This window comes from Pristiophorus japonicus, chromosome 2 (assembly GCF_044704955.1).
Source record: "Pristiophorus japonicus isolate sPriJap1 chromosome 2, sPriJap1.hap1, whole genome shotgun sequence".
NCBI classification, from domain to species: Eukaryota; Metazoa; Chordata; class Chondrichthyes; family Pristiophoridae; genus Pristiophorus; species Pristiophorus japonicus.
In genome coordinates, this window is record NC_091978.1 from 157,985,858 (window position 1) to 157,999,200 (window position 13,343).

Here is a 13,343-nt window from a genome sequence, read left to right on the forward strand (position 1 = left end):
TCCCTTGCAGTCAAATTCAGGTGAATTTATAATGGGGAACAAAGAAATGGCAGACCAATTGAACAAATACTTTGATTCTGTTTTCACGAAGGAACACACAAATAACCTTCTGAATGTACTAGGGGACAGTGGGTCTAGTGAGAAGGAGGATCTGAAGGATATCCTTATTAGGCGGGAAATTGAAGGGATTGAAGGCCAATAAATCCCCGGGGCCTGATAGTCTGCATCCCAGAGTACTCAAGGAAGTGGCCCTAGAAATAGTGGATGCATTGGTGATCATTTTCCAACAGTCTATTGACTCTGGAGCAGTTCCTATGGACTGGAGGGTAGCTAATGTAACAACACTTTTTAAAAAAGGAGGGAGAGAGAAAACGGGTAATTATAGACCGGTTAGCCTGACATCAGTCGTGGGGAAAATGTTGGAATCAATCATTAAGGATGAAATAGCAGTGTATTTGGAAAGCAGTGACAGGATCGGACCAAGTCAGTATGGGTTTATGAAAGGGAAATCATGCTTGACGAATCTTCTGGAATTTTTTGAGGATGTAACTAGTAGAGTGGACAAGGGACAATCAGTGGATGTGGTGTGTTTGGACTTTCAAAAGGCTTTTGACAAGGTGCCGCACAAGAGATTGGTGTGCAAAATCAAAGCACATGGTATTAGGACTAATGTACTGACGTGGATAGAGAACTGGTTGGCAGGCAGGATGCAGAGAGTCTGGATGAACGGGTTCTTTTCAGAATGGCAGGCAGTGACTAGTGGAGTGCCGCAGGGCTCAGTGCTGGGACCCCAGCTATTTACAATATACATTAATGATTTAGGTGAAGGAATTGAGTGTAATATCTCCAAGTTTGCGGATGACACTAAACTGGGTGGCGGTGTGAGCTGTGAGGAGGATGCTAAGAGGCTGCAGGGTGACTTGGACAGGTTAGGTGAGTGAGCAAATGCATGGCAGATACAGTATAATGTGGATAAATGTGAAGTTATCCACTTTGGGGGCAAAAACACAAAGGCAGAATATTATCTGAATGGCGGCAGATTAGGAAAAGGGGAGGTGCAACGAGACCTGGGTGTCATGGTTCATCAATCACTGAAAGTGGGCATGGAGGTACAGCAGGCGGTGAAGAAGGCAAATGGTATGTTGGCCTTCATAGCTAGGGGATTTGAGTATAGGAGCAGGGAGGTCTTACTGCAGTTGTACAGGGCCTTGGTGAGGCCTCACCTGGAATATTCTGTTCAGTTTTGGTCTCCTAATCTGAGGAAGGACGTTCTTGCTATTGAACGAGTGCAGCGAAGGTTCACCAAACTGATTCCAGGGATGGCTGGACTGTCACATGAGGAGAGACTGGATCAACTTGGCCTTTATTCACTGGAGTTCAGAAGGATGAGAGAGGATCTCATAGAAACGTATAAGATTCTGACGGGACTGGACAGGTTAGATGTGGGAAGAATGTTCCCGATGTTGGGCAAGTCCAGAACCAGGGAACATGGTCTTAGGATAAGGGGTAGGCCATTTAGAACTGAGATGAGGAGAAACTTCTTCACTCAGAGAGTTGTTAACCTGTGGAATTCCCTGCCGCAGAGAGTTGTTGATGCCAGTTCATTGGATATATTCAAGAGGGATTTAGATATGACCCTTACGGCTAAGGGGATCAAGGGGTATGGAGAGAAAGCAGGAAAGGGGTACTGAGGGAATGATCAGCCATGATCTTATTGAATGGTGGTGCAGGCTCGAAGGGCCAAATGGCCTACTCCTGCACCTATTTTCTATGTTTACTCCCATCGTGTCAATCGCAGATGAGGCCATCTTTGACCACTTCCTTGTATCGCCCTCCATCCACATCCCCCCAACCCTACCTCCTCTATGTCCATCCCTGGAAAGAAAACTCTCCTGACTCTCTCACAACTGCACTTCGCAACTCCCAACTGTCCAACCTTTGGCCCTCCATTCACCATGACATTTGGTTAATCACACCCTCACCACCACCTTTGATGCCCTAGACCCTGTTAAAGCAATTACTCTCTCTCTCTCTCTCTCTCTCTCTCTCTCTCTCCCGACGGTTATTTTCTGCATTTTCACTTGTGTCTCAAGTTTGTCTGGAGCAAAAATAGCTTAATCTGGAGTACTTACCATTTGCAGCAGCGTGAAGTAGATTGTAGATTGCATCAGTGAATACATGCTCGATATTGAAATACCAGCTAAACCTGTTGATATGTGTCACTTGTTCCAGAGTTGGAAAAGTGTTTGGATATTGATCTGAAATTGTTGTACTTTTTTGACAATTCCCTGTCTTTAAGTCACAAATCTAGTGAAATTTGCAATAACCAATGAGGGTAATGCTTACTTCTATAGCAATTGTGCTGTTTGTCATAACAAATTGAGTCTGTGTCAGTGCCAAAGTGTGAATGGTGGACCAATCTCATGTGCATGCATTTAATTGTAAAAAGACCAGTTTTTGAGTTGCTGTTGCTAGATAATCCAACTGGTCAGTATTGCTCAATATACCTGCTTTTAACTTTTATGTAATCTCCTGAGAAATTGCAAAACCAGTTTAAAATCCTCAAAATTAAACATTAAGTTTAAACACTGAAAATTTAATTGCTGTGTTTCTTGCTCTTTTGAGAAATGTATCCATAATTGGAACAATCGCCTATGTAGAAAAAAAAAATTCTCAGCCTCTCTCCTTGCTCTCCTTTAGTGATATATCAAATTGATGACCACATGTCAAGGACTCCCTAACCAGAGGAAATAGTATTTGCCTATTAAAACAAATCTCTATTGAATCTCTCTTGGCCTTCTCTGTTCAGTGGAAATAGTCCTCGTACCTCGAGGGTCTCCTCATAATCATAGTTTCCCAATCCAGTCGCCATCTTGGTGACTGTACCCTATAGCTTTAATATCCTTTCTATATTGGGGCACTCAAAACTGCTCATGGTAACTGTGACATAACCAATATTTTGTGACAATTTATCATTACGCTATGCTCCTAATTAGAGAATTATTAACCTTTTTTATAGCTTTATCAACTGTGCTCTTATTTTCAGGGAATTGTGTGTATGAACCCCAGGTCTCTCTGCTTATCTACACCCTTCAGCATCTTTTCTTTGCATGTATATTCCCTTGTTTTTTCTCCCAAAATGTATCCACTATAAATTGCATCTTCCACCTGTTTGCCCATTCTGCAAATCTGTCTATGGTGTCCTGAATTATTCTACAGTTCTTCTCAATGTTTGACAAACTCCTTACTTTTGCATTGTCAGCAAAAGTCAAGACTGTGTTCCCTAAACCTGAGTTGAAATCATCTCTATGTACCAAGAATAAAAATGGTCCCAGCACTGGCCCCTGGATACATCATTCCCAACCCTTTGCCAGTCTGAGCAATTCCCATTTATTCTCTTGGTTTCCTGTTCAATCACTTTTCGATCCATGCTGTTACATTTTCTCTTGTACCATATGCCTGATATTTTTTCAAATAAGCTTCTTGCGTGATATCTTATCGAACACCTTCTGAATATCCATGTATACCACATCTACTGCATCCTCATTTTGCTTGACAAATTTAAGAGTGCTTTTTGAAAAAGTAACCAATTGAATTACATACAATTACATTCTATGTAATTCAATTGGTTACTTTTTAAAAAGGAGTTATTAAATTTGTCAAGCAAGGTTGGTCTCACTGCATTCCTGGCTGTGAGCAGTATACATTTTTAAGTTTTATTTTTGCTCATCAGTGGACATTTCCCCAGATTCTTGAGTCCTGTTCAAATAAGGAAAAATGATAAGCCAGGAAATTATTGGTCAATTAGTCTTGCCTCAGTTGTGGATAATCATTGAAATTAGTGAATATTTGGACTGATCTGGGAATGTTGGTATAAATTTAAAAAGGACTAATTTTCTTTTAGAAAAATCACAGAGGCTATACAGAAAAGCAGTGGATGTATATCTGGATTTTCAGATGGCATTTGATAAAGTGCCATATGACTTCTATAAAAACTTAAGGCACATGGCATTAAAGCAATTATAACTGCATGGATAGAAAGATAGCTGGGGGACAGGAAGAAGAGTAGAGTATAAGATTTTGCATTTTAGCTGCAGATGTTTTACTTTGGTTCAGTATCTCCATGTTGTTTTTGTATTGTAATTTCTATGTAATACATTTCAAAGTTAGTGATTGAAGCAGTCAATATTTACGAATCAGTGAGGTAGGTGGTTGAAGGAAAGGAAAATCAAGGAATATGGGAACAGGACAGATACTACTGGCTGGGTTAAACAGTCGGTTTCTGAGTTGTAATTCGATGTCTCAAGCCACCCCAGTTGAGACACTCTCACTCTCCATGGCCCAAAGTGTGCTTTTCCCTGCCCAATATCTAGGTAATTTGTAGCCAGCACAGGGATTAAACAAAAAAACCCGTAGCACTATTTTACAGATACTGGCAATTTCACATGTCCATGTATGATGCATCTTAGGTTGTGCATCAAATGTGGACATTTTTCACACAGAAGGTTCTTAATATGTGCAAGAATTTACTTCGAGCGACTATTGAGGCAGAGAAGGAAGAATTTTAAAAGTTATTGGCAAAAGGGAGGGAAGAGGGATTAGTGTAGACAGACATAATCCACCAAATTACCTCCTTCTGTGCTGTAATTTTTATGGTTCTCTGTAACGCATATATAGAATCTTCCTCATTTGTTCATCATCAACATACAGATGCATAAGCTCTCATCCATTTTTTTGAGGGTGGATGGAAAAAGAGAATTATGAACAGTGTTCTTGTAAAACTGCTCTTATGAGCCACTTGACATCCATCGACTCTTTTTCTGTTGACATCAGTGATGATGCTTCTGCCGCAACTTACATGGTTCTTTTGATTAGCAGTTTATTTGTGAATTTTGCAGCTTGCATACTCTTTATTAGTACTTAAATACAATTTTTTTTTTTAATTCCTAATTTTTCTATAGTTCTTGATGTATTATTTTGCATTATTTGGCCAAGATATGCATTGATCAGCAATTAACATTGTTGCTTCAGTCAAGTTGTCTTCATTTAGTTGTCCCGACAGTAATATCTATCACTCCTGGTGGTCTGATTCATATTTTACACATCCTGTGACGAGACCCTTCAATCAGCAGGTGGCCACTAATAGCATAGTCAAAGTTAGCCCATTCCCCACAAGTTATATAACTTCTGATGTACTTCCTGCACAAAACTTAAAAAGAAAGATTGTCATGAATATTTGAGTTATCCTGGGAGAAAGGCGGATAACAATCATATTTCTATACTCTACAAATTAAGCCTTAAGCTTACTTTTCAGAGATAAGATCCACAATTACCTTAGATTAGAAGAATCGAAAAGAAAACTGAATGCAAGAAGTTTTTTGGACTATGCTACATTGAAAGCACAGATTCATCCATGTTCTCTGTTTTGGACTCCACTATGATTCCTATAAGCTTCTTTAGTTTTTGACCAAAATCTGTTGAGCAGTAGTCTGGATGTTATAGTGAACATAAGAATTAAGAGCAGGACTAGGCCATTCGGCCCTTTGAGCCTGCTCTGCCATTCAATATCAAGGCTGATATTTAACCTTAACTTCACTTTCCCACCCAATCCCCATATCCTTTGCTTCCCTGAGAATCTAAAGATCCATCTAGCACAGCCTTGAATATACTCAACGATTCAGCATCCACAGCCCTCTGGGGTAGAGAATTCCAAAGATTCACAACCCTCTGAGTCAAGAAATTTCTTCTCATAAGAAATTAAGAATTAGGAGCAGCAGTAGGCCATTTGGCCCCTCGAGCCTGCTGCGCCATTCCATGAGATCATGGCTGATCTGCTACCTCAACTCCACTTTCCTGCACTATCCCCATATCCCTTGATTCCCTTAATATCCAAAAATCTGTCGATCTTTATCTTAAATATACTTAAAGACCGAACCACCACAGCCCTCTGGGGTAGAGAATTCCAGAGATTCACAACCTTTTGAGTGAAGAAGTTTCTCTTCATCTCAGTACTTAATGGCCAACTCCTTATTCTGAAACTGTGTGACCCCTGGTTCTAGACTCCTCAGCCAGAGGAAACATCTACCCTGTCAAGCCCTGTGAGAATTTTGTATGTTTCAATGAGATCACCTCTCATTCTTTTAAACTCTAGAGAATATTGGCCTTGTCTACTCAATCTCTCCTCATAGGACAATTCCCCCATCCCAGGAATCAGTCTGGTGAACCTTCATTGCACTCCCTCTATGGTAAGTATATATTTCCTTAGGTAAGGAGGCCAAAACTGCGCACAATACTCCAGATGTGGTCTCACCAGGGCCCTATATAATTGCAGTATGACATCTTTACTCATACTTAAATCCTCTTGTAATAAAGGCCAACATAACATTTGCTTTCTTAATTGCTTGCTGTATCTATATGTCATCTAAGTCCTAAAGGCCCTTTCATCCTTGAGAATGTACTTATTTGTGTTGAATTGATCTTTGAGTAAGGGAGCCTCAATTGGTACTTCAGCCAATGAGGTGTCAGCTAAGCAAACCATCTTTCCCAGTCCTGGAAAGCACAACAGCAGGGTGCTGGAAAAACCCCTCTCTTACTGGTTCTGCCACTATCACTGTCCAGAATTGACTTGATGTTTACGCTTATATTATCCAAATTCTGGCAGTCATAGTAAAATACAGAATTTTGTAGAGATGTGGTACCTTATTGCAATGAGAAGTTATCAGCGTTATTTGCTTTTTTTAACTTGGGAGTAACTTTCTTAGAAACATCTCAGTGTGAATACTCCATTTTTGTAGTTTAACCTTTCTACATTGAACTCGACTACTATTGATGGAGAATAATTTTTATTATTTGAAAGCTGCAGTGTAGTCACAATTTTTTTTTTCATTATTTGTATTTTAGGAGAAACCATTGTCCAGATCGTTGCAAAGAGGTGAAGATTTACAGTTTGATCAGGTAAGAAAACGGATGTATTATATTTGTCACCAGGATAATATTGGTATTTTACCCAGAGAAGCAACATTTTCGATGTTACAGTCATAAATGTTTATGATCATAAATACTTCACAATTTATTCTAATACTTGTGAAAATGCAAGGTTGATCTCTAATTTGTACTGTCCAAAATGAATTTTCCTCTTTACTTTATTCTGATTGGTAATCAAGCTGTAAGTACTACAGCACCTTAACTTTGTATGGACAATGATGCAGTCATTAGTGCAGTATGTAGGAAGTATTACTGGAATGTCTGAATATTGCTCCAAAATGCCAAGTGTAATGAGCCCTTTTGTTATTTGGTCATTTTAGTTTTCCATATACATCGAGAAGAGTGTGTTTCAGTGTCTTGGACCTCAGCCTCTCTTCATAAATAGCAACTGACAGCATTTTACCTTGATGTCGGTGTTTTGGAAGCCCAGTGAGCATGTTATGATTTGATCAAATCAGTAGACTGGGCCCCTCTTCCCTTGATCCTGCTCCAGCCTGATTGTTAGTAGACTGGCACTAACCTCTCTTTCCCACAATGTTACTTTTAATGCTAATGCCAGTATTTATGAGCTCTGTATACTATAAATGGGTATTCTTGGAGAACATAAATTCGCTCCTCCAGTGTACAGTTAGTGCAATAACTGCCTTTAGTGTTAGGAGTGAGGTTGAGTAGAGAGAGGCCAGGTGTTGTCCATTAGCAGCTAGACTTGGGTAGGATTGGCATGTGGAGTGTGGGAATAAGTAGATTGCAATAGAGGAAAGGAAAGCGGCAGAATCTGGGAGTGACACTGCGTGGTGAGGTTAGAAGGAGAGTGTCATCTTTAACTGACATGGAGTAGGGATGGAAAGTGCCAGCATGTACTGAGGGCTTTGGAGGAGGAAACGAGTTCCAGCATGAAAGTGCTTAAAATGAACCAGAATGCACTATTTTTAATATAGAAGTTCAATATTTTACAGGGCCCACTGGAACTGCACTGCCAATTTGGTGCCTTCAGTGTTTGGAATTCCTCCTTTTGGTCATATTTATGTATAAACAGAAAATGCTAGAAATACTCAGCACATCAGGCAGCATCTGTGGAGAGAGAAACAGTTAACGTTTCAGGTCTGAGACTTTTCCTCAGAACTGGAAAATGTTAGTTTCCCCCGCCCCCCCCCCAACGCAGTGAAGGAATGTTGTAGCATAAGTTACAAGCTTGTGTGACTACTTGTTTTCACATGTCAGGGTTGTTGTTAAGTTGCCAGCATTTTTGAAGCTCATGATAGTTTTTTTAGATTGACAGATATGACTCTTATTTTGTTGTTTTTGTGTAGCCATGATGATAGCTTTGAGTGATATTAGCAATTAATGAGCCATTAGATTTGGCACCGATAAATCAGTGAAGTACTTAAACTCACCCATGATTTGTATAAGCAAACTTAGATTGGAAAGTATCAGTTTTATGAATGTTTTTAGTTTTGCTTGTCTTTATAGAATTCTACTTGTTGAATTGACCACAATGTGTTTGAGTAGGAATTTTTGAATTTAAATGTGCTCTTGTGTTTTGCTTTGTGTGTGTGTGTTTTCCTCCAGACTTGATGGGCTAAATGACTTGTTTTTTTGTTGTAACTTTTTATGATTCTGAGTGTCAGTTAATGTTGGTTGGGGGAAATCAACCAATAAGTGAATAAAGGGTTATGGGGAGCAGGCAGGGAAGTGGACCTGAGTCCATGATCGGATCAGCCATGATCGTATTAAATGGCGGAGCAGGCTCGAGAGGCCATATGGCCTACTCCTGCTCCTATTTCTTATGTTATTACTTCGCCTTGCGTGATGTTCCCACATGTGAAATCACTGGGATAGTGGTCAGGAACAGGAGCCTTGACTGATTTTCTCTTTCACCCCCTCCATATTTTAGGATTGCTGAGGCCATTTATAGTGACCATTACCTCAACTGAGACCACTAACTCAGCATGGAAGGCAATTGAGACTGGGGCCTTCCTGGTGTGAATTGTGCAGTTGTAAACTGAGCAGTGCACTTATCAACTGTTGTTTCTGTTTATAAGCAAACTTGAAAGGTTTCTGCACTAAGAATTTAGTAAATTGCACCATATCCATGAAAAATTAAAAGGCTTGACAGTGTAAAGTAGCCAAACTGAAAGAAAATTGAATATGAAAAAGGGTATTACACAATTCACTCATTCAAAGGTTGCTTTATAAAATATTAATGTATGTAGTTTCCCGAACAATAGGCTATGATATGTGTAATGCATGACTGGCTCGGATAAGAACCACCTGAAATCCATCCTCGAGGCTTTTTTTTTACATTATCAAACACTGATGCTCCTGACACGGGTATGGCGGACAACTGGTTTAACCATTCACCGCCAGATCTGGCTGGACCAGATAAAGCATTATCTGGTCCTGCTCTCGTCTGCCAAAATTTCTCACTATTCCAGAATCATTCTGGAATGCAAAGATAAACCCTGGCTTCTATTCTCCACTGCTAACAGTCTTCCCTGACCTCTATCCCCAGTCTCCACCCTCACCTCTGATAATATGTGTGAGGAGCTCATGGACTTGTTTGTTTCTAAGATTAAGGCAGTTCAGCCTCCTTCTACCTGATCCCTTCCTTCCCCTAGCCCACCGGGCCAAACTTCCTCGAAGTATCCCCCCTGCCCTCGCCCTGACCTCACATCTTTGTCCAGTTTCTCTCCAATCTCTCCTTACGACCTCGCCATGCTCATCTTGTCGATTGAGACCCACTTCCTGCACCCTTGACCCTATTCTCACCAAACTGCTGACCACCTGACTTCCTTTTCTGGCTTCCATGTTAGCTGACATTGTTAATGGTTCTCCTTGGGTACTATCCTCCTCTCCCTCAAATCAACCCTCTCCTCAAAAAAACAACCCTTGACCCCTACGTCCTCGCAAACTATCGCCCCATCTCCAACCTCCCTTTTCTCTCCAAAGTCTTTGAATGTGTTGTTGCCTCCCAAATCTGTGCCCATCTTTCCCGCAATTCCATGTTTGAATCTCTTCAATTCAGTTTCCGTGCCTGCCACAGTACCGAAACGACTCTCATTAAAGTCACAAATGACATTCTTTGTGACTATGACAAAGGCAAACTCTCCCTCCTTGCCCTCTTGACTTGTCTGTAGCCTTTGACATGGTTGACCACTCTATCCTTCTCCAACATCTCTCCACCGTCGTCCAGCTGGGTGGGTCTACACTCACCTGATTCCATTCTTATATATCTAATCCTGCAGCGGCTTCTCTTCCCGCTCCCGCATCGTTACCTCTGGTGTCCCCCAAGGATCTTTCTTTGGCCCCCTCCTATTTCTCATCTACATGTTGTCCCTTAGTGACATCATCTGAAAACACAGCGTCGGTTTCCACATGTACGCTGATGACACCCAGCTTGACCTCAGTACCACTTCAAGAATCCTCTACGGTCTCTAAATTGTCAAACTGCTTGTCCAACATCCAGTTACGGATGAGCAGAAATTTTCTCCAATTAAATATTGTGAAGACTGAAGCCATTGTTTTCGATCCCCATCACAAACTCCATTCCCTAGCCACCGATTCCATCTCTCTCCCCAACTTCTGTCCTCACTGTTCGCAACCTTGGTGTCACGTTTCACCCCGAAATGAGCTTTCAACACATATCCGCAGCATAACTAAAAACGCCTATTTCCACCTCCATAACATCGCCCGTCTCCGCCCTTGCCTCAGCTCATCCGCTGCTGAAACCCTCATCCATGCCTTTGTTACTTCTAGACTTGACTTTTCCAACACATTCCTGGCTGGCCTCCCACATTCTACCCCACATAAACTAGAGGTGGTCCAAAACTTGGCTGCCCGTGTCCTAACTCGTACCAAGTCCTGATCACCCATCATCATCATCACCCCTGTGCTCACTGGACCTACATTGGCTCCCGGTTAAGCAAGGCCTCAATTTCAAAATTCTCATCCTCGTTTTCAAATCTCACCATGGTCTCACCCCTCCCTATCTCTATAATCTCCTTCAGCCCCACAAACCCCCGAGATATCTGCACTCCTCTAATTCTGCCCTCTTGAGCATCCCTGATTATAATCATTCAACCATTAGTGGCCGTGCCTTCTCTTGCCTAGGCCCTAAGCTCTGAAATTCCCTGCCTAAACCTCTTCACCTCTCTACCTCTCTTTCCTCCTTCAAGACGCTCCTTAAAACCTACTTCTTTGAACAAGCTTTTGGTCACCTGCCCTAATTTCTCCTTATGTGGCTCAGTGTCAAATGTATTGTCTCATAATACTCCTGTGAAGCGTCTTGAGATGTTTCACTACATTAAAAGCGCTATATAAATACAAATTATTGTTGAGATCCTGTTATTTTGAAGTAGACAATCGCAGCAGAATGGATAGTGTCAGTTCTGTTTCTGAGGGAATCTGCAGAAACACAGCACTGCAATATTGGGCAGTCTCTACTGCCAAAACCACCCACTAATTCAGGCTCATTCTGGAAAGCAAATATATCTCCCAGCCTCTCTTCCCACTGCCAACCGTTAACTTAAACCTCCACCTTGCCCTCTCCATGCTCACCTCCAACAAGTGTGAGGAGCTCATGGACCTTGTGTTAAAATTGAGACAATCCATTCTCTGCTGCCTCCTCCCCTTCTCCTTGCCACTAATCCAGACCTCCCTCCAGGCTTCCTCCTGCCCTAACCCATACCCTTCTCTGGTTTCTCTCCTTTCTTCCGTCAAGCCCTCTCCGTGCTTATCTTGTTCGAACAGACCCACTTCTTGCTCTCTCGGCCCCAGTCTCAGTAAAATGTTGACCACCCAACATCCCTTTGTGGCTCCAATGTTAGCTGACACTGTAAATGGTTTCGGCAATTGTTCCCCTTTCCTTTTCAAAACAGCCATTGTCACCATCTCCTCACAAAAATCCCTTGGCCCAGCTGTCCTTGCAAACTACTGCCCCATCTCTAGCCTTCCTTTCCACTCAAAAGTTCATTAAGTGTTGTCTACTCCCAAATCCATGCCCATCTTTCCTGCCACTCCATGTTTGAATCTCTCAGATCAGGTTTGTGCCCCATCACAGCACTGAAATGGTTTCTCTTTCCATTCCTGCAGTTACTTTTGTAGTTACTCAAAGATCGATCCTTGGACCCCTCCTCTTCTGCATCTACATACTGCCTCTTGGCAACATCATCCAAAGACATGGTCAGGTTCCACATGTACGTTGATGACACCCAGCTCTTATCTCTCCACCAACTCTCTTGACCCTTCGACTGCTCTGTGCTATCAAACCTGTTGTCTGACATCTCGTCCTGGATGAGTCAAAATTACTTCTCATTGGGAAGACTGACGCCATAGTCTTCGATCCCCACCACACTACCTTTGCAACAGACTCCATCCCTCTTCCTGGGCACTGTCTCGAGTTGAATCAGACTGTTCACTTCCTCAGCATCCTGTTCGACACTGAGCTGAACTTCTGACCCCATTTCCGTGTCAACCGTGGCTTAGTGGATCGCACTCTTGCCTCTTGAGTCGGAAGGTTGTGGCTTCAAGTCCAACTCCAGAGACTTGAGCACAAAACTGTAAGTTGACACTCCAGTGCAGTACTGAGGGAGTGCTGCACTGTCAGAGGTGCTGTCTTTCAGATGAGACGTTAAACCGAGACTCCGTCTGCGCTCTCAGATGGATGTAAAAGATCCCATGGCACTATTTTGAAGAAGAACGGGGGAATTACCCCTGGTATCCTGGCCAATATTTATCGCTCAATCAACATCACTAAAATAGATTATCTAATCATTATCACATTGCTGCTTGTGGGAGCTTGCTGTGCGCAAATTGGCTGCCGCGTTTCCTACATTACAACAGTGACTACATTTCAGAAAGTACTTTTGTTCGGTGTAAAGCGCTTTGGGACATCTAGTCATGGAAGGCTCTATATAAGTGCAAGTCTTTTTATAGCCTTTCCATTACAAAGACTGCATATTTTTACTTCCGTAGTGTTGCCCTCCTCTCCACCTGCCTCAACCTTCGTCCATGTGTTTGACATCTCTAGACTTGACTGCCAATGCTCTCTCAGCTGGCCTCCCACCCTCCATAAACTTCAGCTCATTCAAATCATCATCATCATCATAGGCAGTCCTTCGGAATCGAGGAAAACTCTTAAAATGAGTCCTCAGGTGGCTGAACAGTCACAGGTGGGACATATAGCCGTTGAGGGTAAGGGAGGGTGGGGCAGGTTTGCCGCATGCTCTTTCCGCTGCCTGCGCTTGATTTCTGCATGCTTTCGGCGATGAGACTCTAGGTGCTCAGCGCCCTCCCGGATGCACTTCCTCCACTTAGGGTGGTCTTTGGCCAGGGACTCCTGCTGCCCATTCACTATCCTG

The 13,343-nt window shown here is 42.2% G+C and overlaps 1 protein-coding gene across 8 annotated transcripts in view; it reads left to right on the forward strand.

Annotated features, from left to right (window-relative positions):
* The window catches only part of fryl (furry homolog, like), a 693,453-nt gene that overhangs the window by 269,066 nt on the left and 411,044 nt on the right, over window positions 1-13,343 (forward strand). For all 8 annotated transcript variants that reach the window (XM_070870121.1, XM_070870109.1, XM_070870094.1 and 5 more), the window contains one exon: window positions 6,901-6,954. In XM_070870121.1, coding sequence (XP_070726222.1) covers window positions 6,901-6,954 — 54 coding nt within the window. The remainder of the gene's footprint in view (window positions 1-6,900; window positions 6,955-13,343) is intronic.